At 31.1% G+C, this 25235-nt stretch overlaps 4 protein-coding genes across 6 annotated transcripts; 1 reads left to right on the top strand and 3 right to left on the bottom strand.

The window, feature by feature from the left end:
• Nucleotides 1–1685: 1685 nt before the first annotated feature.
• Nucleotides 1686–2537, bottom strand: LOC111298773 (basic form of pathogenesis-related protein 1-like). Its single transcript, XM_022893499.2, has one exon. It carries the CDS (start codon nucleotides 2432–2434, stop codon nucleotides 1949–1951), a length of 486 nt encoding a protein of 161 aa, XP_022749234.2. The 5' UTR covers nucleotides 2435–2537; the 3' UTR covers nucleotides 1686–1948.
• Nucleotides 2538–7656: 5119 nt separating this feature from the next.
• On the top strand, nucleotides 7657–10020 carry LOC111298171 (branched-chain amino acid aminotransferase 2, chloroplastic-like). Of its 3 annotated transcripts, none has more exons than XM_022892894.2 (9): nucleotides 7658–7811; nucleotides 7935–8115; nucleotides 8300–8476; nucleotides 8578–8709; nucleotides 8852–8941; nucleotides 9110–9226; nucleotides 9356–9451; nucleotides 9549–9661; nucleotides 9838–10020. In XM_022892894.2, exons 1-9 carry the CDS (start codon nucleotides 7783–7785, stop codon nucleotides 9950–9952), a joined length of 1050 nt encoding a protein of 349 aa, XP_022748629.1. In that variant the 5' UTR covers nucleotides 7658–7782; the 3' UTR covers nucleotides 9953–10020. The 3 variants fall into 3 exon arrangements, with proteins under 3 accessions (XP_022748631.1, XP_022748629.1, XP_022748630.1); XM_022892895.2 differs by having other exon boundaries at nucleotides 7687–7811; nucleotides 7938–8115; XM_022892896.2 differs by lacking the exon at nucleotides 9838–10020 and having other exon boundaries at nucleotides 7657–7811; nucleotides 9533–9661.
• A 421-nt stretch (nucleotides 10021–10441) lies between these two features.
• On the bottom strand, nucleotides 10442–13141 carry LOC111298170 (protein trichome birefringence-like 13). Its single transcript, XM_022892893.2, has 6 exons — nucleotides 12687–13141; nucleotides 12329–12506; nucleotides 12086–12226; nucleotides 11581–11701; nucleotides 11089–11223; nucleotides 10442–10858 (listed from the first exon to the last, which is right to left on the bottom strand). The coding sequence occupies exons 1-6, from the start codon at nucleotides 13114–13116 to the stop codon at nucleotides 10595–10597; spliced, it is 1269 nt and encodes a 422-aa protein (XP_022748628.2). The 5' UTR covers nucleotides 13117–13141; the 3' UTR covers nucleotides 10442–10594.
• Nucleotides 13142–13409: 268 nt separating this feature from the next.
• LOC111298168 (putative pectin methylesterase CGR2) lies at nucleotides 13410–17516 on the bottom strand. The gene is made up of 7 exons (XM_022892892.2): nucleotides 17276–17516; nucleotides 15921–16064; nucleotides 15666–15705; nucleotides 15424–15465; nucleotides 14553–14927; nucleotides 14168–14223; nucleotides 13410–13895 (listed from the first exon to the last, which is right to left on the bottom strand). Exons 2-7 carry the CDS (start codon nucleotides 16041–16043, stop codon nucleotides 13743–13745), a joined length of 789 nt encoding a protein of 262 aa, XP_022748627.2. The 5' UTR covers nucleotides 16044–16064; nucleotides 17276–17516; the 3' UTR covers nucleotides 13410–13742.
• Between the last annotated feature and the right edge of the window lie 7719 nt (nucleotides 17517–25235).

Raw genomic sequence — 25235 nt, 5'->3', positions numbered from 1 at the left:
ACAAAGGGCCAAAGGCCTACCATCACATCGATCAATTATTTTTTAGGGAAAGGTTGTGGATGAGAAGAGCCCAGATCTGATGAACTCAATGCCACTCTATTTTTGCGACGCTTTGGACGGATTCTGCCGATGTCATGTCACCAGAAAACACAGACAGCTATATCTATCTCACCTAGACAGACAATAGCCATCCAACTATCAGTAATTCATTGCGATAGAAAGGCAACAATTGTGGAAAAGTATGAGCTGCAAGATTCATGTTAAATCCATATATTTCATGGGCCACACAATGGGCTCAACTTCTCCCAACTGCTATATCAGTTTCCTTCTGCTACTTTTTAATCAAGAGAAACAAAAAATCTTTATGTGAGGCCAAAAATCTCATATTCATGTAGTTTCATAGGTCATTAACAGTGCAAGAAAATCAGTTCCTTAATTTGAATTCTTCTAGCACTTCGACACTTGAAAGCTGAAAAAGATGGATCTATCATATGTCTGTCAAGGATCGAGATTTAAGTTTTAAATTTGTGCAGTTTTGAGATCCGGGCATATATTTATTCGACGTCTCAGATCAACTTTCATATCACGGTTTACACTCTTGTGAGGTATTATCTGCTCTGATCTCCCTATCTCACGGTTTTGTCTTACAAAAAGTATCTCACAAGAAAGAGATGGTGTGAACCCTTTTATACTCTAGTGACCCTTCTACTGTTCATGGATTAACAAAAATGCGCAAAAGCTCTATTTGCCTCTGCCATTCTATGAGTCTCTTCCTTTTTGCGTATGGCATCGCCACGTCCTTTGGCAACATCCACTAATTTGAAACTTAATTTGAAAGCCATATTTCGACCTGAACGTTTTCGGGATGCCCCTAATAACCAACGAATGGCAAGTGTTTTTTCTTGTGTGGATCCTATTTCAATGGGAACTTGACGAGTCGATCTGCTTACACGTCTTGCTTTTATTGCTATATCGGGAGTTATTCAACGTATTGCTTGACGTAAAACAGATAGTGGATTTATTTCTGTCTTTTGTTGAATCTTTTTCAAGGCTCGATAGAGAATTTGATAAGCCAATGATTTTTTTTTCGTGTTTCAGAATACGTCGACATGACATGAACATGAAAGGGGTTCAAGAATCCGTTTTCTTTTATCTTTTATACCCTAGTGACCCTCCTATTATGTTCGATATGAGATTCATGACTCTTTCTTAGGTTCGTAACATTCTTTCTCACCCAATCTCATGACGCTCTCGTCACAGAGGCTGGTTACCCTGCATACCTCCCTCGATGCGCTTAACGATAAGTTGAGACTTAAGCTCTGAACCCGCATGACTCCGAGACCTGGGCATACACTCATTCGACATCTCACAAGGAAGATGTGGTGTGAACTTTTTTATACCTCAGTGACCTTTTTATTATGTTCGATGTGAAATTCATGACTCTTTTTTAAATCCGTGACATATACACGATGTTCAACCGCCACGGGAAACAAAAAAGCCCAACCATCTTCTTCTTGTGAAAGTGTTTGTGGTAATTTAATTCTTCTGCTTTTTACTCCTACCACACACAAGTTAAATCATACACATAAGGAGCTGTATAGGAACAATTTACAAAGAGTTTTATTCATTTTTTAATTAAAAATTAAATGTAAAACAGCCAAACCAGTAATTCATTAGCATGATCTATATTAATTTACTGTGAATTTTTATTTTAATCACACTTTTACATTATGTGTGTGTTATGGCTTTTTCATAGAAGCCATAGCTTTTAGTATTTGCCTTTTCTCAAACCACCACTTCCACGAAGCTGTCACCTGAGCAACTGAACTCAACATCAAACAGTTTAACCAACATCTTATGTCCAAATAATGATTTGGAAGCTGAACATGTATCAAGTATGTTACCAACAGGATAAGAGGGTGAAGAAAAGCAGAACTATGGTGCTTAATTAATAAGGGCGTTGACCCTTGATGTTGCCAACAGGATCATAGCTGCAAATAACAAAAACCCACCCATTCTTACACTTGGCTCTGCCGCACCCAAGGTGAACCGACTTGCGCCAAACAACCTGAGTATAGTGGAGGCACCCATCGTCACCACTAAAGCACGCGTTGGAGACGTAGTTATAGTCAGGCTTCTCACTGGCCCACATTTTCACAGCGTCGACGCCGTTAAGGTTGCCATAGCCTTCAGCAAGATTCTCACCATAGGGTCCATGGGAATGCTCCAACTTGCAGTCCCTAATCCTTTTGTTGGCGTATTTTTGGGCGTAGGCAGCCACGGTGCGGTTCCAAACCAGCGGACCGACCCCGACCTTGGCACGAACCGCATTGTGTGCTTTCACATAGTCTTTAGGGGAATTTTGGGCTAGGGAGAAGTGAGCTAGCGTTAGGGTCATGAAGCATATGGCTAAGACAAGCTTGGTGAACCACATTTTGTCACTAGTATGCAAGGCAAAGAAAAAGAACAAAGCTTTTTATGTTTTGTGATACAATGAATGGTGGTTTAGGGTATTTATAGGCAATACCCAGCTAGGGAAGACACGAATATGTGGAGACAAACATTGAATGTGCTCAATAAATCTATTAGAGCAATAAAATATAATTAGGAAGAGAGAAGAAGAAGCAAACAGGGTTTTGAAAGATTAAAATATGAATCAGTATTTCACATGCATTGTATAAGAACAATTAGCATTTTGTCCACTTTGTGTTGTATTGCTTCACTCCAAATTAACTGAAAAAATCTATTTTTATGCTTCCTTTGAATTTATATATCAATTAGTAGTCTTAGAAATTTAATTGACAAATGTTGATGCAACTTCTGGTCAAGTGAAAGAAGAGCTTATCACAAAGAAAAAAGTTAAGAAGGTGCAAGAGATTTTATTTTAAAACGCGTTTTAACACTCAAATCAATAAAATATTATATAAAAAAGGAAATAAGGGAGAGCAAGAGAACAAAAAAGACAGAGGGTTTGATGGTGGATGTGTTACCTGTTTGGTCTGACTCTATCTTTTATACTTTGTAGATGATGACGGGACTGATTGAATAGCCAAATGTTAAGCATACTAGGACGCCAGCCAGCGTTGTGGCTGAGGTTCCTGTTATGGTATAGCAACAAGATCTGTCTTAGCAGAACTTTAATGGCCGAAATCCAATCTCTGGAGCTAGGATTTGGATTAATTAAGTTTCCTATCAATGCGGCTTGAATACATTGCTAAAGTTCAGTAGAGTTCTGACCCATACTTTTCATTCCTTACTCAGAATTAGGCCAATCTCAGGCCTTCAAAATTCCTTTATCGAAAATCTTGAAGTGACCATAAATTAACATTTTAAAGGGAAATAGCTCAAGAAGAAGAAAAGAGAATGCAGGTTAAAACTCCCTGGCTTGTCAGCCTAATTAAAAGTATAGAAATTGAAGGAAAGCTATCAAATAATTAATAAAGTTCGTTATCAGGAACTCTAGTGTTTCGTAGCATATTGAACAAGCAAGTCATGACAGATCACAAAAACATGATGATTTATGGCAGATTTTTTGGTAGATGATGACTTTCTCTACATATGCATATATGATATGAACATGTTTTTTCAATTCGAAAAGATTTATCTGCAACTATGGGATTGTTTATGTGAAACCTTTTCAAGTCTTACTGACCGTTGGCAATTGATATAGCAGTAAGCTCCTTTGGCAGGCTGATGGGAGTCAAAGGAGCCTTTAATGAATTACATAAGCAAGTATTGACATGTTATTGCGGAATTTGCGACTATAATTAGATGGAGATGGCTGGCTTTCTGATTTCTTTTTACTTCAATTCCTCCCCTTTAAAAGGAAACTAAACAAAAAAACAAAAGCTTGGGATGATTCAGTAATGTTTACTTCTTGACTCGATGATAAATATAGAACTTCTCATGTGATGCCGCAGTTAGATGCATGAAATCAGGATGCGTCCTTTTGCAAGCAAATATTTTCATTTTCCCTTTGTTTTTTTAGAGTGTCAACTTATCGCAAGCCGTAGCCTAAATGACGATGTGTTGACGTGAGACATTCAACACGTTAAACTCGGGCTTTGTCAAAGAAGATTGGGCTTCTAAAAGATTGAAATGCTCCAAAATTATGGACGTTGAATGGTTGGAGTGATAGTTACAGGCTACGGGTGGTACACCACGGCCCACACAACCAAGTTTGGGTCAGTTTCTTGTTTTTAAACTTCCCTTTTTTTTTCTTAAATTTTTGTCCTACAAATTACTCTGCTCTAACGCCCATTTCTTGAGTTCACGGTGCAACTACCTTTTCCAATTAGAAAAACATTAAATCCAATTCTTGCACTGATTTTCATTTATATACAAATCATAAAGAAGTATTCAGTCTCTTAATTAGAAGAGTTATCATGGATTTTTTCTTTCACTTGATACGATTTTGAGAAGTTGCTTTGTTGATTTTTGCATTAGGTTGAGGAGCACAATATATATCCCAGTGGAGGATCTGATTAATGCTGATGAAGTGTTTTGCCATGGAACAACGGTGATTGTTACTCCTGTTGGTAGTATAACCTACCAAGATACGAGATACTACATATAATAGATATCGAGCAGCTATATATTAAGCTGGCAATGCTGTTTTGGCAATGGTGTTTTTCGAACTTTTCACCGTCCTCTTAACCTGTCCCTAAATCTTTCTTTTTTTTTTTTTATCTGGGTCTTTTGGCTACATTTGATTGTGTGACTGCAGGGCTGGATAAGCATGGGTGGTCTAAGCAATGCTTAGAGGGATTCAAATGGATGTTATCGAGGACAAGAAGAGATGGACTGTTGCACTGCAGATAACTTCTCCTGCTTCATGCAGCTCTTGGATTTCTTAAATCCGATTGATAAAGCATTAATTCCCACCAAGGCACCAACCTAATTTAGTTGGCTGCCAAGACAGACAGACATTAATGTGGTAGGTGATGGGCTTACTAATTTAGGCTATCAATACAGACAGACATGACAGACAGACATGCATGTGGTAGCTGATGGGCTTACTAATTTAGGCTATCAAGACAGACAGACATGCATGTGGGTTAACCGAGACTGCAAATGGAACTAATGCTACTAACAACAAACAAGTTGTTTAGCTTTTTGCAGTAAGATCAGCATATATTGGTACCACCACTGTCCCCATGACCCCCTCGATTAGGGTGTTCTATTATACGTTGGTAATCTAAAATGTGATATATTTTATATTAGATAAAAAATTTTAATTATTAATAAATAAAATTAATTTTATTTATATTTTAAATAATTATGTTTGAACAAAAATAATTATCATATGATAAATAATTATAATTATTTGAATATAAATTTATTATTATTCATAAAGATATGATTATATAAAAAATCATAATCATTTGAATTAAAATTGATGTCTGTTCATTTATTATAAATAAATTTTTTAATATAATTATTTTTATTATTTTTAATTGAAAATTTTGAACTTTATTATATTTTAAAAGTATAATTATTTTTTTAAAAAAAATCTTCGAGTTAAAATTTTTTTTATTTATTTTTTTTAACAATTTATGTATATAGCAGTACAGCCACGTGACAATAAGAAGTGAAGGCAAAGAAGAAAATTATAAATTGGGCTAAAAGAAATGGCAGAATCCGAAACTTTTATTTCTCGAATTTGGGGTTGAAGAACCCTACAAATTTTATAAACCACAAGTTTTGCCTGCATATAAATCTCATCTCCTGTGTTGGAAACTTCCTACCTCATTTCCATAGCTCAATATATATACATATTTTTTGGGCAGGCCAAGCCATGTTCCATCTAAGCATGTCTGCTACAAAGTTAGAATCAATTTTCAAGATTTGAAGCCCTCTTCTTAAAGCCAAAGGTGTGTAAATGTCTTCCCCATTAGAGCTGAGTTTTGTTAAGTTCCTTCCCATTACAGTTTTTTTTATATAGGTATATCTAAATCATGATCCTATGAATTTTTGAAGCCTTAATTTTGCTTATATTCTTCTATTTAATTTGCAGCTAAGATGTTACGCTAGACCTGTCACAGGTGTCCTGGAAACTTGTGAGTCCAGAATTTACAGGTAATGCCATGAAACATGGATTTCTTTTTTCACTTTTAAGACTTATCTTAATTGCATTTTCCATTGAGTGGTTTTAAATTTCATGAAAATCAAATCGGAACAAATAAAATGGAACCAAAATAGCATTTGATTGTCGAAAAAGGAAGGCTTAAAAGATTTCATACATAGTTATTAAAATCAGATCGAATATTAAATCGTTCAAAATTTTAAATTATTAAATTAATAGTTTAATCATTAGATCAATCAAATCAATTGTCAATTTAATAAAAAATATTATAAAAAATATAAATATTTTAAATTTTCAAAATTCAAAATTTTAACTCAAGTTATAATTTAACAATTTAACTATAAAACTATAAATTTTAAGGTATATCATAAACTATAAATTTTAAAATATAAAATTCATAAAAAATTAATTAATACTTAGAAATGAAATTACTTTATATTTTATTAAAATCATATTTTATATTTTAATAGTTAGAAATAATATTTATATTTTAATAAATATAAAAAATAATAACTAATAAATAATTATAAATAATAATAATTATTATTTATATTTATTAAAATACAAATATTATTTATTAATACATAATAATTAATCTTTATGTAATAAAAAGAAATATCTATGAATAAAATTAATAAAAAGGAAATATATATATATATTTATATGAAAATTAGTAAAAAAGAAATTAAAATCAATTTTATATTTTTTATATGAATGTAGATTTTTTTATTAATTTTACATATATACATTTTCTTGTATTAATTATTTTTTATCATGGTCAAATAATTAATCATTTTTATTAACATTTTATTTTTTATTAATTTTATATATAATTATTTTTAATTATAGTATCAATTAATAAATTTTTTTGTTAGATTATCTTTTTTTGAAAATTACTTATTTTTACACATATATAAGTTTTTTTACAATGTCATTATTTACAAGTCTTAAAATATATTAATATATCATTAATATAAGGATATAAGGGCTTTAATAATAGAAAATAAGAGTTAAGAGTCTTATTTAAATGAAATAGTAATATAAGAACTTAATTAGATTATTTTGAATACTTGAAGGGGTTTTTTTTTTATATTTTATCTAAATTTATTAGTTAATATTAAATCAGTTCGATTGAAAAAAAAATTATCCGATTTACTAATTTATTATGTAAACTACTGATTCATAATAATTTAAAACGGTTTAATTATAAAACTAATTTAATTACAAAATCAAATCGATTTTAACATTGATTCACTAATTCGATCGATCAAATCAATGATTCAATCCGATTATAACAACTATAACCTCATGCATTAAGCTTCAATTAACTAGTCTTGTTTATCTTAATTTTAACGAAAATAAATGCAAATTTGCTTTTGGATATTTTTTTAAATTTTCATATTGAGCATAATAAATAAAAAAAAATTAATTATTGCCTATAACGAGAGTCAAAGGAAATAAGGAATCACCCTTAATTAGGCATTAAACCGCAACCGTCCCTTTTTGACTTTTTTATTTTCTCTTTTTTGGAAACGAATCCATCCGAATCCTAATTTTCACTGACAAATGTATATTTTTCATTTTACACGTTTCTTCTATGTAAAGCCTTCAAGCTCTCTTGCACATTAACAATACAAAACCCAATTTGATTTCTCCTTCCTTTCTTTTCATTTCTTCATGAAAATTTAAGATCTCAAATGGGTTCTATAGAACAGCAGGTGGAATGGTAAGTTCCTAGTAAACATTTCCAATCTTTAAGTCTAATTAAATGTGTTTAACATATTGTTTTTGTATGATAGATTTGAAAGCTGACCAAGTCATTTTCTGTGGTTGATTCTCATTGTCACAGCAGGGAGAAGGCAGAATATGCCAATGTGAATTGGGATGAACTTGGATTTGCTCTGACTAAAACTGATTACATGTATGTGATGAATTTCTCTGGAGATGAAGACGACTTTTCCCAAGGAATCTTAACTCGCTTTGGAAACATTGAGCTGTGTCCTTCGTCTGGAATATTGAACTATGGCCAGGTGAGAACTGATCAAGTTTAGAATGAAAAAAAAATCATATAGAAACCAATGTTTAGGAACCCAGCTTTTCCACTATCAATGCTTCCTCACGAATTTGGTGATAGGCCAAGCAATTTCCCCAAGTTTCATGTATCCTTTACGTCCTCCAGGAATAAAATTATGTGAAAAAAATGGTTGCCATCAGGGGTTATTCGAGGGACTAAAGGCGTATAGGAAGGAAGATGAGGGAATTCTGCTCTTCCGGCCAGTGGAGAACGCCCTGAGGATGAGGATGGGCGCTGATAGAATGTGCATGCCATCGCCAACCATTGAGCAATTTATAGATGCCGTCAAAAAGACTGTCCTGGCCAACAAGCGCTGGGTATTAAACTTGAGACTCGACACCCTAGCATAAATTCATTTCTTGTTCATGCCAAAGAAACTTTGTGTGGTAAAAATTTGGGAATATATATATATGTACAGGTACCACCGCATGGGAGAGGAGCACTATATATCAGGCCTCTGCTCATGGGAACTAGCCCAAATCTGGGGGTGAAACCAGCATCCGAGTACACATTCTTAATATATGCGTCCCCTGTGGGCAATTATCATAAGGTATGCAGTATGATGCTGTCAGATAATTCATCAACAGTCAAAAACAAGCTTGGGAATTTGCTTTATCATTTTACTTCTCTTTCTTTTGTATGCAAAAAATGAAAAGATTTGATGTTAAGTAAATAAAATTTTTTTTTTTAAGGGTGATATGAACTTGTTCGTTGAAGACAAGGTCTACCGAGCTGCTCCTGGTGGAACAGGAGGCGTCAAATCTGTCACCAATTATTCACCTGTAAGAGCTCGTTTTTCTGAATGATCTCTTTTTTTGCATAATTGAATTGTATTAGAGTCTTTCTTTAACAGGGAATGGCTACTGTAAATTTTTATGTAAATTGGGATTTTCAAAGTTGTCATGGGGATATCTTGAGTTCATGACTACACTAATTGATTGCACATGCAGATTTACAAGGCATTAACTCAAGCAAAGGCCAAAGGATTCTCGGACGTCTTATTCCTTGATGCATTGACTGGAAAAAACATTGAGGAAGGTTCTGCATTCAATATCTTCATTCTCAAGGTGAGACTGAGAGGGTATTGGAGTAATTTATTCAGTGAATATATAAACAGATGAGATTTTTTTCCTCAAAAAGAAGCAAATTCTTAGTCTTATGATAATTCAAAATATTCATTACATTTTCTTATCCAGGGAAATGTTATCTCAACCCCAACAGCCTATGGGACTATTCTCCCAGGAATCACAAGAAAAAGCGTCATTGAAATTGCTTTAACATTAGGTTACCAGGTAACTGATCAGAAATTAGTATTGACAATTGCTCCAATTCGACTTCATAAAATGCTGTTTCATATACATTGACATGCCTAGAAACTCTGGCGATCAGGTTGAGGAACGAACTGTTCCAATTGAGGAGGTGTTTGATGCTGAAGAAGTCTTTTGCTCAGGAACAGCTATGGTTATCAAGTCAGTTGCAAGTATTACCTACCAGGGTAAAAGGTTGGGAAAAATCTAAGAACCATTGCTCAATCTGTCATTCATGATTGGTTGCAACTGTTTTAATTAAACATTCGCAGCATCTGCAATTATGATTCAATTTCATGTGACTGCAATCATCAGGCTCATGTTGCTACTTGGATTTAAAATTTGCTTATTGATCGTATTCATTATTGCAGGATTGAATACAAGGTGGGAACAGAAACGGTGGCTCAGAAATTGTATGCAACACTGACAAGAATTCAAACTGGTCTTATCGAGGACAAGATGGGATGGACCATAGAGATTGATTAGCCTCTTTTTTTTTATATAGCAACAGCTTGACGTGATAGTACCTATGAAATTTAGCAGACCTTTTCCAATTTTTTTTGGTTCTCTTTAATTTGAATGAAAGGAAATGTGCTTTAGCCTAAAATTCATCAATTAATAAAATTTAACAATTTGCATTATGGTAAAAAAAACAAAACTATAAGATCACTTGGATATTTAAACTTAATAATAATTGCACGTTTTCCCTGCTTAAAAATTGCAATAAAATCCCCATTTTATATATGTAAAAAAAAGAACAATAATAATATTGCATTTTCTTTCACTCTTTCATACAATCCAATTGGAAAGCTAAATCTTAAAGCTTCAGCCCATCAGAGGTCTTCATACAATCCCATTAGCCATTAGAGGCAAAATCTTGAAGCTTCAATGCTCAAGCAAAAATATACCAGGGAGAGAGAGAATCGAAGAAAATGAAAACAATAGTTGAAAGAGAGTGTAACACAAGTTGAAATTTAACTCCAACAAAGCCCAGGTTAACTCTAGACCCATCACCATAAATGAATAAAAATTAACAAATTGTTTCGAAAACAAATAAGGAATACGATTTTCCAGTCAATTAGGAACATCAAAACACTATTTAAATAAAAAGATGTTTGCAATAACACATCAGTTTCTAATTTTTAGACTGTTTAGATGGGTTACAAACAGGTCATTCCATGTATCCGTAATTCCCGGTAAGCACCAATGCATGCAGTCATCATGTTTCTTTCCTCCAGCTGTGGAAGGGTGGGCATCTGCTCTGAACTCACTCATATGGGTAATATCAAAGATGTGGAAATTAGACCCCTTGATGGCCTTGTATAGGTGTTTATTCACAAGGCGTGCCTCCACATTCGTCCCATTATTCTTCAATGAGAAGAGTTCTTCCACCTAAAAGAAGGATATAACCAATCAAACCTTTTTAACCTTGCTCCAGAGAGGAAACAAACCAACAGACGAGCGTTTTTTTTTTTCCTCAAAAAAGGATGGAAGTAGTTCAGCAAAAAATAATTAGCAAGTTTATTTGAAAGGTAATAATAAGATGTAAGTCACATTTAGATTAACCAGTTATAGCGTTCAATATAACTAGTAAATAGTACTAATAACTGAAAGAGACTCACTTGTTCTGGTAACAAAGGTTGCAACCGCTGACATGAACCACCTTGGTCCCAGTCGCCTCCTTCAAAATGCCTGGGTGATTGTGTGCGAAATAATATAATAGCATCTGGTTGCATGGTTTTCTTCACAAATCGTATCTGCAGATTAACAATAAAAAAAAATTAGGAAGTGGAAACACACGTTCAAACAAAAGTAAACAAAACCAATAATGGTGATGTTCACAATAAAGTAGTATGTTGTTATTTCCAAAGTACTAAGAAATGATGATTAGAACAAAAAGAAAAATAGTAGCTATAATCCTGCCAAAGCTGAATGTTCTCTACACAAAAATTGCTTGCCTCTAAGAGAACCCGACAAGGTAAAGGAGCATTTAGCCAGTTGAAGCTCTATTTCAGTCTGTGCAGGCAGCAGCCACCAAAGAAGGTTTCTTGTGTAAAGCACTCTATTTTGTATCTTATTAAAAATTCCATTAAACACCATGTGCAATAACATACCATGTGTTTTAAAACCTTATCCAAACCAACATCAGGAGGTATGGGAGGGATCATGGGCAGACCCTTTTCAAAGAAAAGCATGGGTGACTTGACTGGGTCAAATTTTGAAGGAGCCCACCACCTATTAAAGAATCAAAATGGTAAATCTAAGTCTGAAAACTAAATGGAAACATAAGAATTATAAATTTAGAATAACAAGAAATTGTGAACCAACATGAAAAAAATAGCACATTCATAAATTACACAGCTAATACCAAAATGCTTTAATGAGTGCATATAACTCGACAAAACCAATATAACTATGGCATTTAACAAATTATTAGGACCCGCTTTTGGTCATTTTCATTTAACATGAAAAATAGGATCCCAATGCTGAAATAACTTAGGACCGACAAACAAGCACAGACACATATGCTACCACATCAAGCAAAGAAAAAATTCAGCATCAAAATCTCAACAGGTCATCGAAAGGCTACAACATATTAAAATGGAAAATGAAAACTACCAGTGCCCTGTGCTAAAGATCAGTATGTCATGGAAGCTCGGAGCCTTCTCCCATGTGCCTTCTGGAATATCAACATCAACTCTATAACCCTCTTTATATCCAAGAGCTTCCAACTTACCACCATTACCATTAGCCGACCACCTGCATTAAACAAGCCAGAGAAAACAACTTTAAACGCAACCAGGATTAATACAGTCCACACCGTGGAATAAAAATGCAAGCCAAAGACTTAAAACAGCTTACCTACCATAGCGTGCCAGAAGATTAGTTCGATGATATGCAATGGTAAGATTATAGCGAAGAAACGTAAAGCCACGATCAGCTTCAGCCGGACGCCATTTCTTCACATCACCGGACACACGTCTCAGAGTGCAAAACAATGAAACAAACATGTTTCTGTTTAAGGAATCGCCAACAAACCCTGCACCGTTGAATATTGGTTAAGGCCTAATAATATCTCAACATAAAATAACCCTTTTTTTTTTAATATAACAGAACCCTGACTGCTTCAATTAACTTCAAAAATGTACTAAAAAGCAACTGAATTTCGGTCGTAATTTCCCTAATATCAAAATCTCGCGAGAGAGAGAGAAGAGAGTACCAACGTTAGTATCTCTGAAAGTGTGAAGAAACTTGAGCGGATCGAACGGCGGGAGATGACAGTTACGAGGCTTCCATAGCCAGTGAAGGATAGCTCGACCGTTAGATTTGTTGTTCAAAATGCAATTCCATCCTTTGAATATTTCCTTGCAGCTACTGTCGTACCTATCGAATCTCGCATCCCGGTCGTAGATCCACGACCCGTCGGAGTAATCGCATGAAGACCAGCCTGAAGCATAGCTTGTGGTGGCATTGGCGCCGATGTTATTGGTGGCGATGACGGATTTATATTGGAGAATTGGGGAAAAGTTGGAGAAGAGGAAATGGAGGCTTTTCTGGAAAGAGAGAGAAGGATAAAGACTGAGAAGAAGCAGATGAGAGAGAACAAAGGGAAAAGAGATGAGAGTTTCCTTGTTGCCGCCATGGCCCATCGCCTTTCTCGTTAACCATTTTTCACTTCTTAAATTAAGCAAAGTCTTAGCTTTTTTTTTTTTTAAATTATCCTCTTCATTCGGCCTTTTTTGGGTCAAGGCCCAAGGGCAAAAACAGCCCATTGGGCCAAACAACTTGGGCCTCCATTTTTCGACCTTCTCATTTCATTTTACTCGTTCATGAATTTTTTCAAAAAATTTTTTATTTTAGTATATTATATTAATATTTAATTTTTTATGCGACATGATTTTTAATGTAAAAAAAATCTTTAAAAAATTAAGTATTCACAAATGAAAAAAAAAAGGGACATTTTTAAAACATATAAAAACATCTAGGAAAAAAAAAATGAACAACATCAGTACAACATTGGGCAAACAAACAAATTAAAAAAAAGCCTGGACTAAAAATGATACATGATTGCGGAAGCCAATTCAGGTGAACTCACTCCCCCATTAAGTACTTCAAGTGAAAGATCTATGGCTTGATGATTGATACACAAAATTAACAATCAAGGGTCCGTTAATCGCAACACTATTTACCCTTGTGGTAAAAAGAGGATGCTGCTGTTGGAATGATCATCGTCGATAAGCTTGACTTGATCAGTGAACATATGATGCTGAGATTCTCAATGGTACGACTTTAAGTGGAAAACTTGACAAGCTGGCTTATATGACCTCTTGGTTGAAGCTTGTTCAAATTTCTTTCCAGCAGCTTCATTCTCTTCTAGTTTAGTCTGAAAAAAATATCTTATCCACCAAGTTGAACTTCGAAATTTGGCCTTCACAAAACAAAAAAAAAAAAAATTGCATTTCAGAGTATCAGACCCTCGAATCAGTTCACGTGAAATTATGTTTGGTGTCAAACAAATGCTGCTGTAAGCCATATGCATGATAGCAGAGAAATTTTTCTGAAGCCACAACAAATCTTACTTTCCTAACGAACCAAAAGCAAACTGATTAAGTTTGTAACTACTAAATGCAGAAGAAAACAAAAAAATCCAAATGTGATAAAGATAGCCTTCAGGTGATATATGAAAAATCAGTCACTTACAGGCCGACCAAATTTTGATAGCTCTGCAACTTTAGCTCTCTGCTGACCTGGATAACCTGCTCATGAAATCATATCAGAAGGAAACCACTGAACCTGAATTATGTTCCAATGAAACAGAAAATTTGCCGGCAAGACTACATATATAAAGAATTCCAATAAGTCGGGCATCATTAACTTTGTGATATTGATTAATGTAGAAGTTAGCAAAAAGAATGCTGAACTCAAATGTACCCAGTTAGTGTTTCATCAAACAAAGCAACTAAAGAAGGGTCCATCCCATAGTCAAATCAGGTTTAGGTTTCAGTTTTCTTTGAATACGTACTGCACATATACAAAGGAACATACTATTTTATTTCAAACACATAAAACAAAATGAGGAATTTACCAGAAAATATAATAACACCATCAGCTGATACCCTTGCCAGTTCTGGAAGAGTTTTGTTAAGGTACCTAGGAGACAAGTAATCCAAGGCATCTGACACAATGACAAGGGAAAATGATTTTGCACGGTATGGAAGAGGAAACTTGATATCTGCCACACGCACAATGCCTTTCCGCACAAGACTTTTGCAACTCGCATCAGCATCATCTAAGTCATATGGCTCCACACCCCAGGCCTGAGTATCCTCTTCTTTTAGTAATTTGGACACCACTGAACAAGTATCGGGGCCTACATGCAACACTTTATGCATGCTGTTACCATAAGCCTTCTTTAGAACAAGTAGTGCCCTCTGAACTTCTAAAGTGCATGGAGAACCACCTGCTTACATCAAAGTATTCTACTGCATCAAAATCCACAATATGAACTCCCCAGCCTTTCTTTCATTTCTAAGAGTGGACACCCCAGCCCTTAGGAAAGGCAGACAATCAATTGAACAGTTGCAACCTTGACTCGAGTAAATTACAATTTCCTCATACCATTTACACAAGTGCCAATGAAAGAAACAGCCAGACAGGTATGTAACAGCAAATTACTTTAAAGAGTGATTGAGCTGCAGATCATTGATAAATTCCCAAATTTTAGGAAATGCATTTAGGCAGGCGTTATGAGTTTCACAATCTCATTTTCAAATCATTTTGTAATATAAAACTAGCAGAAGATCAAACGGGAAATATTTGGAAACTTCATCTTAAAAGCTACTCTTACATAACCTCCTCATAGACTGCAGCATCATAGACCAACCACCCATCACATTCGATACACAAATTATTCAGAAGCTTGGAAACTAAAATAACAAGAGATCGTAAGCATTTACCTTCAATTTTACTTAATGCCTCTTTTTCACTGATGGATCCACCTGTAACGAAAAAGTTAATAAATTGAAAATAACAAAAGAAAGCATGTAACTATGAGTAAAGTAGGAAAAGACAACAGCTAGTGTTTTTCAATCTCAGCTAGTTCAGTTAGCATGACATTGAGATTACTGCATGAACCTTTGCTAACTCAGCTACTGCATCTGAGAAAGAAAAGTTTAAAGAGGACAGAAGAAACAGAAACCTGAACCAATATGCAAATAGCCAATCAGAAGAATTGCACCCTGAAATTTTCAAGAAGCAATTTAATCATTATTCTTGCATTACGCACACTTTATAGTAATAAATAACAATGCTCTGTGCAGAAAGCTAACATAGATGGAGAATAATCCATAAATTTTGGCAGCAATTGCATGCTTTCTAATGCAAAGAATACCATATTGAACAGAATAACTCTAACACAAAGTGACATAAATGACAAGATGGAATTTGAAGTTACCACAACCAAAAGTCCAATAGATAATAATGGTGATGAGCGTGTCTTAGACTGAACTGAGCCCATAAATGGGATGCTTCTACCATCATCAAAGCGTCGAGCAGGATTTACAGGCCTCCTTGACATGGTTATATAATAGAGATAAGACTGCAAAGCGTAGTGACTTTTGTTAATGACATAAAGAACTAATAAAAAAATTCTTTATAAATCTTCATAAAAGGAAAAGGAAACATTTTAAAATTTTTTAATTTTCAAGTTGATATCATTTTCTTATTAAGTATGACAGACCACTATAGTAGCACCTGTCATAGTCTTTGAAAGCATAATATGTGATTGAAATCTTTTCACTTATTTCATTGCTTCCATACTACCTATCAATGAAGATTCACAAACTCTTTTCATACTTGTAAGAACTTTTCAAGAAGCAATTTATATATCAAAACCATTCATGCTGACCTTCTCCTCATATAAAAAAATCACAATTAATACTTTCTTTCACCTAAAATTTATAGAAAACAGAGGTGATAGCATATATATTTGATTATCTTTTGAACAACAGACAGTCCTATATACATCAATATTTACAAGCATATTCTTTGTTTGTCAAACCAAACCAGACTAGAACCCATGGCATTTACTTGGATTCTTTAGATTGCAAAGAGCATAAGAACTTGGTCAGGTTATTATAATCTGCACAACAAATTATCATCATCAACCATTCCACTGTAAAATTCACTTCACCAACGAAATAATAAAATCCTCAACCCAATGTAACTGCATTGGCTACACTCCACTGTTCTTAAAGCTGCTTAAGCATAACCACAATTTCCACTTCGAATTAGCAATCCATTGACGACCAACCCCAATCAAATTCAATATTTTCTCATAATCCACCACACCCAATTCTACTTTCTCAATTAAAAGCCATGCACAGCTAAATTTTATAGCAGCCGCTGTTTAGAGGTAGCGCACCTTCCGCCACTGTTACTCACCGCCATGGAGGTGTGAGTCCTTATTCACACAAATAGCGGTGTATAACGTCGGCAAATAGCAGTATAACGGAAAATTACGGTCATAACGAGACACTAAAACTGTTATTTGTGATTTTCTTTAATAGATCTATAAATTTTATAGTATATTGATTCTGAGTTATAACTAAAATACAGTGAAAAAATAATTTTAGCCTATAGATGTAGGATTAAAATATCATAAATTACTTTAAATATTATTATACCAAAAAGAAAGGGAAAGGACAAAGATAATGCGAAGAATTAAAGCAAAAAATGATAATACTGTTGTATTCAAATTCACGTAAAGTAAGGTTTAAGCAAAGTGAAGGAATTAATTTAAAAGGTTACCTGAAGCAAAAAGAGATTTGAAGAAGCGGAGTGCTTTTTTTATGGGCTTTTTTTCTTAGGGCATGATCCAGATCTGTATCTGTTCTTCGATCTTACAGTCTATATTTATCGATCCATTTGGCGTTTGAAGGGAAAATGAAGATTCCTTCGCCGGGACTCCGACATGGCCAGCGGGTCTTATGGGGAGCGCATTTATGCCTTTTAATATAGAAAAAAACACGAAATTGTGATTATTAAAAACAATAGGATAAAAATCAAATTTCCATGTTTTATAGGATATAAAAAATAAATTAATATTAAATTTGATTTAAATAAAATTTAAAATTAATTATTTTTAAGTGAAGTTCTAGCAATTCGACTAAACAAACGAGTTAAATGTAAATATTTTAATATTAAATTTAAATAATTTATGAATTTAATTAAAATTTTAAATTTTAATTAAAAATTATTATTTATATATAAAAATTAATTCAAATTCAAACACATAACTAAGTTTAAAATTAAATATAAAAATTAAATTTATTTTCATTAAACTAATATAATTAAATAAATTTAAATAATTTAATTTTTATTTTTAATTGAACTCAGATTTAAAAATTAAAACTTTACTACATTCAAATAAAATTTCAAACAACGTAATCCCATGCCGAATTGGAGGTTGCGCTTCTCACTATATTAATTCCACTAAGCTTAATTGCATCTCCACCTTTTTTTATCGTCTTAATTTGAATGTACCTACAAACCGGACTCACCTTGGGCTCAGGTCGGGTCTTATTTAGATCCAGATTTTGGAGATCAATTGACAAAATAGTATGTTCCTCGATTCGAATTTAATGTAAAATTATTTTAAAATATTTTATAAATTCGTTAAATTTGATATAAATAATTTTTTAATTAATAAAAAAATATATTAAATGAAATTTAAAAAAGTTTAATTGTTAAAAAACTACATAAAAATCTTTTATTAGTATAATATATGCTTTTAGCTTAGTTAGTGCAAAATACCTATCATTGAATTGATGGTACCTAATAGTAATTCGGTCATCAATGTTTTTTTATAAAAAAATTGTAATTTAGTAATAAAAAAACTATAAGTACTAAAATTTAAAATTTAAATTTGTTATATGTTAATTTTTTGAAAAATAATTAAAAAGTGATAGGAAAATGATTTATAAGTATTAAAATTTAAATTATAAACTTGTTATATGTTATTTTTTAAAAGTGATTTCATAAACTTTTTATTTTATCAACTATTATAGCTTATGTTATATTTGAAAAATTTGTACATTTGTATCATATAAATTATTAAAATTCATATATTTATATTATATTTTATAATAAAATTGTATATCATAATTTATGTCGATACAAAAACGTAAAAATATATTTTTTTAATTTTTTTAAATGTATAATAATTATTAAAATTTTAAATAGTATCATTTTTATATCTTTTTATATCATATTTATATCGTATTATTGTATTATATTTTAAATTATTAAATCTACTTATGTTTAACAAAAATTTCACTTATATCCCACTTTTATTGCATCGATATTAGGAATGTAAGATAAACCATTTTCATATATTAAAGTTAAAAACTATCAAATAATTACGCATATAAATTCAATCAATCAAATAAAACATAGCAAGAATATCTATAAAATATTAATGACTGTTTAATTTGTGAAATTTTAAATTTCGAGAGAAAAAAAATTTTGAAAAAAAATAATATTAAAACAAAATGTGTATTTTTTAATTTTATTGACTTTAAAAAACATAAAATTTTTATGTTTGATCAAAGAAATATAAAATTATTTAGTAAAGTTTTTTATTATATTATTTTTAATATTATGTGAATAACATATTACATTTATAATATGAAATACGTAAATAAATAAATAATTTATTTAATTTTTATTTATTTAATATGTAAATTGTTTATTTAATATTTTTGTTAAATTTGTTAGCTTTATAGGTGAGATTGTGATCCAAAAGAGGGGTGAATTGGATTTCTTCAAATTCTTCCCAATCAAATAATTTCAATATAATTGAATGAAAATTAAAACAATATGCACTTTTGATGAAAATATAATATAAACAATAACAATTAATGAACCTAAAATCAAATATAAACAAAAATAAATTGTAAGGAGATAGAAATAGATAAATCAAACACAATGATTTTTAGAGGTTCGGTCCTTCTTCACAAGGCATCTACGTCCTCTCTCTTGGTTGTCCACACCAAAGCTTCAATCCACTAATAGAAGAAAAATTCTTACAAGATACAAACATATCTTGTACTAAATCTCTATCTTTTTTCTCAAGACTTAGATAGCAACCTCTACCCTTACAATATCAAGAGGATACCTCACCTCTTGTTCTCTTTCACCCTTATATATCAAAAGTAATTTTACAAACAATAGAACAACCTCTCTAAGGCTAAGTGTTTGCTAAGTTTAAGTACAAGAAAATAATAAATGAACAATAAATATAATTTGGATACAATAAATACAAAGATATGGACTTTGAAGCTCTAAAAACTCTTGATTATTTGAGAGAATAAAAATATGGTTTGTTGGCTCTTACTCTCTTGATGCATCAATCTACTTGATGTGTTGGAGTACCCAACTTATAGAGAAATTGAAGAAGTAGCCATTGGAGAAGCTTGGAAAGTGAAAGTAGCCGTTGAATTTTTGATAAAATAGCCATTGGAGATGTCTATGCCCAAACCCAATCGATCCCTTCCATGAAGGGATCGATTGGTTCATGTTTTGAACCAATTTACACTTGAAAATAGCCTAACCGATCGATCCATTTTTGTAAAGGATCAATTGGTTAAGGGGGTGATCGATCCCTTCTGGCTTTTTCAACACAAAGTTGCTTTATGGGTAAGAAAGCAATCGATCCCTTTTAGAGGGGATCGATCTTGTTTGCGCTAGGTGATAGTTTCCTATTTTGCACTATACTCACTAATTTGATTATAACTTGAGTTATACAAATCCAAATTACAAACCATTTGAAGATTTAAAAACTAAACTTAAAAACCTTTCTATCCATATAAAGTTCATCACCTAATCCACTATGTACGAATTATAGTGAATTTTCAAAGTTAACCCATGTGCAGTTTTTAGACAACTGTAGAGTGTCTAGTAAAAATTCAAAATCTTTTCTTAGAAAATTTGGATTTTGATTTTGTTTGATCCATTAGAAACTCAAAGAACTTTCCAACCATATAAAATTTAAATATTAAAACTTTGTGAATTAATACAGAAAAATAAAACAAGTTCAATGTTGGAAAACTTTGTTATTGTAAAATAACTTTCTTAAGTTAATCTATTTCTCAAAATCAATATTATTAAAATTGTATTAAGTCTAAAATGAATAAGTTCACTTTAAAACAACAATTGGACTTTCATTTAAGCTTAAATAAATAATCTTTAAAGATATATTTGGTTTGAGAAATATGAAAACAAAGAAAGGTTTGTTTAAGCTTTGAAAATAATATTATTTATTTAATACCAAAATATAAAACTTAAGAACATGTACTAAATAAATCTTTTTCAAAATTCTGATCAAGTTTATTTAGCTTTAATGTTTTGTTGTTTCAAAATAAGGATCAATTCAAGGCTAAAAATCTTCCCTTTTTTTGATATGACAAAACTTAAAGTTAAATTTGCTTGATGAAAAGTTTTATTTGAAAAATTTAAGATTTTGAAAGACATTTTGAAAAACTCCCCTTTAAACAATGCATAGCAAAACTTTCCCTTAATTTATGCATCATAATCCAACACAATTCACCAAACATATGTTAGAGCATATATATCAAATAAACACAATCAAACATATGTATGTCAAGCACAAGTAAATTTATTCATATGATATTTCTCCCACTTTTTGTCATAACAAAAAGGCATGAGCAAATTAATGAGCAAATAAACACAAAGAAGCATCATTAACAAATATATTCATGAAACATTTATTCTCTTTTTTGTTTATGCTTTTTATACCAAATGTTTAAGCTCTTATATCAATTGTTATAAGCATACAAGAAGAAAATATCTCTAAACTTTCTCCTCTCTTTTGTCATTTCAAAAGAAAAAGAGATCAATTCAAGGCATTGGACAAAGTGTTTGATACCAATAATATCAAGAGTATTTTGAATGCATGTAATCAAGTGTAATATGCATAATGAAGTTCACATACATGTATTCAAGCAAAAAAGTATAAGTGTATCCAATTTTAGCATTTTAGCATAAGTCATCAAATTTACTACATAAAATTTATGAGCAAAAGATAATGAATGATATGCAATTTACTCATAAATCATGTTATCATAAGATGTGCTTATAACCTAAAAGATCAATAGCAATTAAGCATAAATGCAAGCACATGCATATAAGCTCATACAAGTTGTTATGGATAGCAATTGTTAAAGATATGTCATCAATAAGCATACCAATTTTTATCACAAAATAAATCAAACAAAATTGTATTATAAAATTTTTCCTCATTTTCAAAATAAAGATTAATCAATTTAAGACACACATAATTTTGCATGAAAGGTATAAGCTATATCAATGATAGGCACATAAATAAGTATCTATGAAAGTTAAAAAATCTTTAGCAAATTTGATATCAATTGTTACCAATTGTTAGCCATTTTATTCAATAACTTTCATAGAGCACACATACTCAAACATATGAAAGATTCATTCAATATATGCATAAATGATAATAGAAATCTTTCATAAGCTATCATATCCAAACAAAAACCCAAAAACTCATATGAATTTAATAAAGCATGAATACTAATGAGCAATAAGGTTCAATTATCATCATGTCATAACAAAGATTATTCAAGCATTTTTCAAACATAATGAACACATAAACTATAGCAAAGAAATAATAAAAGTATAATTATTCAAATATATTTCAAATTATTTCAATGCATAACAAAGTACTAAACTCAAACATATGCAAGTATTTAATCATATATTTCAATCAAAATCATACAAGCATATGCAAAATGCATAAGCAATATACCTAATTAAAAAAATATGCAAGCATTTAGGCACACTTTGGTACATGCTATCTAAATAGGCTTAATCAATGAACATGTATATAAATTTCAAATTTATAATTCATAATATATGAGTCAAATCAATTTAAAGATCAAGAAATCAACATATCCAACTCATAACAATGTTTAAAAATTCATCTTAAACAAATATTCATGCAATGAAAATCATTAATCAAGGCAATTAAGAACTAGACATGAATATCAATGAAGGTGAGTTAATCAATCCAAGCTTTCAAAAATATTATAACAATATTTACCAAGTGACTTGGTGATTAATTTGTGCAATGTATTCATATGTTCTAGCACAAAATCATACATTTGTACATATCAAAGTAAGCATGTATATGTATCCAAACTCATACATCATATCATAAAGTTGATACATTTACCTCTATCCATGTCAAGCTTTGTTGTTGTGCTCATTTGGCTTTGAGTTTTTCAATCCACGTCATTTGAGCCAAGTCTTTGATGTACTTGGGCTTGATCGATGAAGATGACTTGTTTTGCTTGTTTCACTTGAAATTTCATAAATGTAGGCTCATTCATGCTTATTTCAAGTTCTCCTAGCATAGACTTAGAAAATATTCTTGACAAATAATTTTCATTAGAGCCATCAAAAAAATCAATTGATAAAAATTATACAAATTGTTAGAAAACAATTCCAAATTCTAAGTCATTATAGGAAAAAAAAATTTTATCACTAAGCATAAGTTGTCAATTGCAAGGAAGATATATACTTAAGCTAGAGGCTATATATCAAGTTAAGCATCAAATATCATAATATTGACACTAAAGCTAAAGTTTTCATGTAATGTGCAAAACATGAATCATTTCTAGATTATTTAGAAATATTGAACACAAAAAAGACATATTCAATATTCATATATATTTAATAAATCACCAAAGAATATGCTAAAATAAATTTTAGGCCATATAAAAATTAAAAACTCAAGGAAGACATATTTATCATAAAAAAAAATCAAAAAAATTTTAGCAAAAAAGCATAAATATGTCTACACAAATTATAAGCTATAATTAACAATGACTTAAGCTAAAAATAAGCATTATAAGAATTTCATTTATTTAAGTCATGTTGCAAGCACATTAAGTAAAGATAAATAATATTTACCACATAAATGTACACTTAAAAAGAACAATAGATAAACTAACATATTTCATTTACAAATAAGTAGTTCATTATATTCAAAATCACAAAATCAATATATATATAAATTGAGCACAAAGATCCAAAATATTTCGCAAAATTAATAAAATATTTACGTACAAAAATAAGCATATTTCGTAAAATATCTTTTACAATAAAGAGATAAACAATTGAAGCATTTTAAACCACAAGCATTAAGGTAAAATTGAATTAATGATCATATGAGCACATATCTTGACCAAAAACATAGAGATGAACCAAGAATCAATATATTCCATTTACGCACATAAAGTTCATCAATTTATCAATCACAAGAAAAAAAAATCTTGAATTAATAAGGATAAAGAATTAAAGCATATTTCAAGACTATTTCATAAGAAATAAAAAAATGAACAATCAAACATTAATATTTATGATTTAAGCACAAGATGATTATCAATTTTGAAAATCACAAATTAAGAGTTAAAATAATTTAGAATATAACCATCAAGTTTTTTTTTAAATGTTTCACACTATCAAAGCATTAAGAACAAATTGAGTAATTTTAATCAACATGATCATATAGGCATATTCAATAATCACAAATCAATATGTATAAAAATCACAAAATTATTTTCATTATGCCAAAATCATTTAAGCAAATATATTTATGCAAAATAAATACATGTTCAATTCAAGCTCACATTTTCTCAAGTAAAATCGGTATATTCAAGATATATCAATAAAGCATATACCAATATCCATTAAGCATTTTATGTCCAACAATAATAGGCAATCAAATTTTGCATAATTAGTCAAGCATTCAAATTTGATCAAGAATAGGTAACCAAATTTAAATTATCTTCAAAAGTTTAGAGGTTACCTATCTCCATTGTGTATTTGGAGTATTCAATTTTCAATCTCACATTGTAGCTTCTTGCTCTAGCACACCTATAAGAGACAATCTCATTTGATTTTTGGTACTCAAATTACTTTGGGTCCTTGAAAGTTAGTCACCAAGTCTCTTGTTCCTTTTGAAACCTATACTTGCGTAATTTTAAATGAAACTTTTCTTCTAATAGGACAAATATGTATAGCATGACCATGAAAATTATAAAAATTACATTTAATCATTTTAGCACTTAATAAACTCTTTAAAAGCTTTTGTTTTTCATTCATCAATTCATCAAATTTCTTTTTCAAATCAATTTTTTTTTTCTAAAAATTCATTTATACTTTGAGAGATTTTTAAATCTATTTTCAACTTTTTATTTTTTTTTTTGAAATAATTTTTGCATTCATCAAAAGATCATTTTCAACATTCAATTTTGAAATCATTTTCTTATGTTTCAAATGCATATTTTCAAACTCAACTACTAAATCATTGTAAGCATCTTGTAACTCATTAAAAGTGTAAGAGTTTGAATCATATGAGTTAGAGGTTACCTTTGATTTCTTAATAGCTATGAGATATGATGGATGTTGGTTGAAAATTTATTTTTCATGTAGCTCATCCAACTTTCTCCATATCTCATTTGAGATTGAGTATTTTGAGACTAAGTTGAAGTTGTAATCATCTAAAGCTCCATAGAGAATGCACTTGACCTTTGCATCATCTATTATTTGTTTCATATATTTTGCATATTTAGAAGGAGTATTAAGCCCATTTTTCATCACATTCCGTACTTCAAAATCTTGAGCCATAATGAATACCTTTATCCTTATTTTTCATTCA

The sequence above is a fragment of the Durio zibethinus genome, chromosome 16 (genome assembly GCF_047325235.1).
Source record: "Durio zibethinus cultivar Kanyao isolate XHJ-2024 chromosome 16, ASM4732523v1, whole genome shotgun sequence".
Lineage (NCBI taxonomy): Eukaryota > Viridiplantae > Streptophyta > Magnoliopsida > Malvales > Malvaceae > Durio > Durio zibethinus.
This window is presented reverse-complemented; position numbering and strand designations above follow the sequence as displayed.

What these genes read in the sequence shown, in the direction of transcription:
- LOC111298773 (XM_022893499.2), bottom strand. Translation starts at nt 2,434, where the DNA reads ATGTGGTTCACCAAGCTTGTCTTAGCCATATGCTTCATGACCCTAACG.
- LOC111298170 (XM_022892893.2), bottom strand. Translation starts at nt 13,116, where the DNA reads ATGGGCCATGGCGGCAACAAGGAAACTCTCATCTCTTTTCCCTTTGTT. An exon ending in ATAAGGTTTTAAAACACATG is followed by an intron (nt 11,224 to 11,580) that starts GTATGTTATTGC and finishes GTTAATCTGCAG; the next exon opens with ATACGATTTGTGAAGAAAAC. An exon ending in AACCTTTGTTACCAGAACAA is followed by an intron (nt 10,859 to 11,088) that starts GTGAGTCTCTTT and finishes TCCTTCTTTTAG; the next exon opens with GTGGAAGAACTCTTCTCATT.
- LOC111298168 (XM_022892892.2), bottom strand. Translation starts at nt 16,043, where the DNA reads ATGTCAAGGAGGCCTGTAAATCCTGCTCGACGCTTTGATGATGGTAGA. An exon ending in CTATTTGCATATTGGTTCAG is followed by an intron (nt 15,466 to 15,665) that starts GTTTCTGTTTCT and finishes TTTTCGTTACAG; the next exon opens with GTGGATCCATCAGTGAAAAA. An exon ending in TATCAAAATTTGGTCGGCCT is followed by an intron (nt 13,896 to 14,167) that starts GTAAGTGACTGA and finishes TGTTTTGTGAAG; the next exon opens with GCCAAATTTCGAAGTTCAAC.
- LOC111298171 (XM_022892894.2), top strand. Translation starts at nt 7,783, where the DNA reads ATGGGTTCTATAGAACAGCAGGTGGAATG. An exon ending in TCAATATCTTCATTCTCAAG is followed by an intron (nt 9,227 to 9,355) that starts GTGAGACTGAGA and finishes TTTCTTATCCAG; the next exon opens with GGAAATGTTATCTCAACCCC. An exon ending in ATTACCTACCAGGGTAAAAG is followed by an intron (nt 9,662 to 9,837) that starts GTTGGGAAAAAT and finishes TCATTATTGCAG; the next exon opens with GATTGAATACAAGGTGGGAA.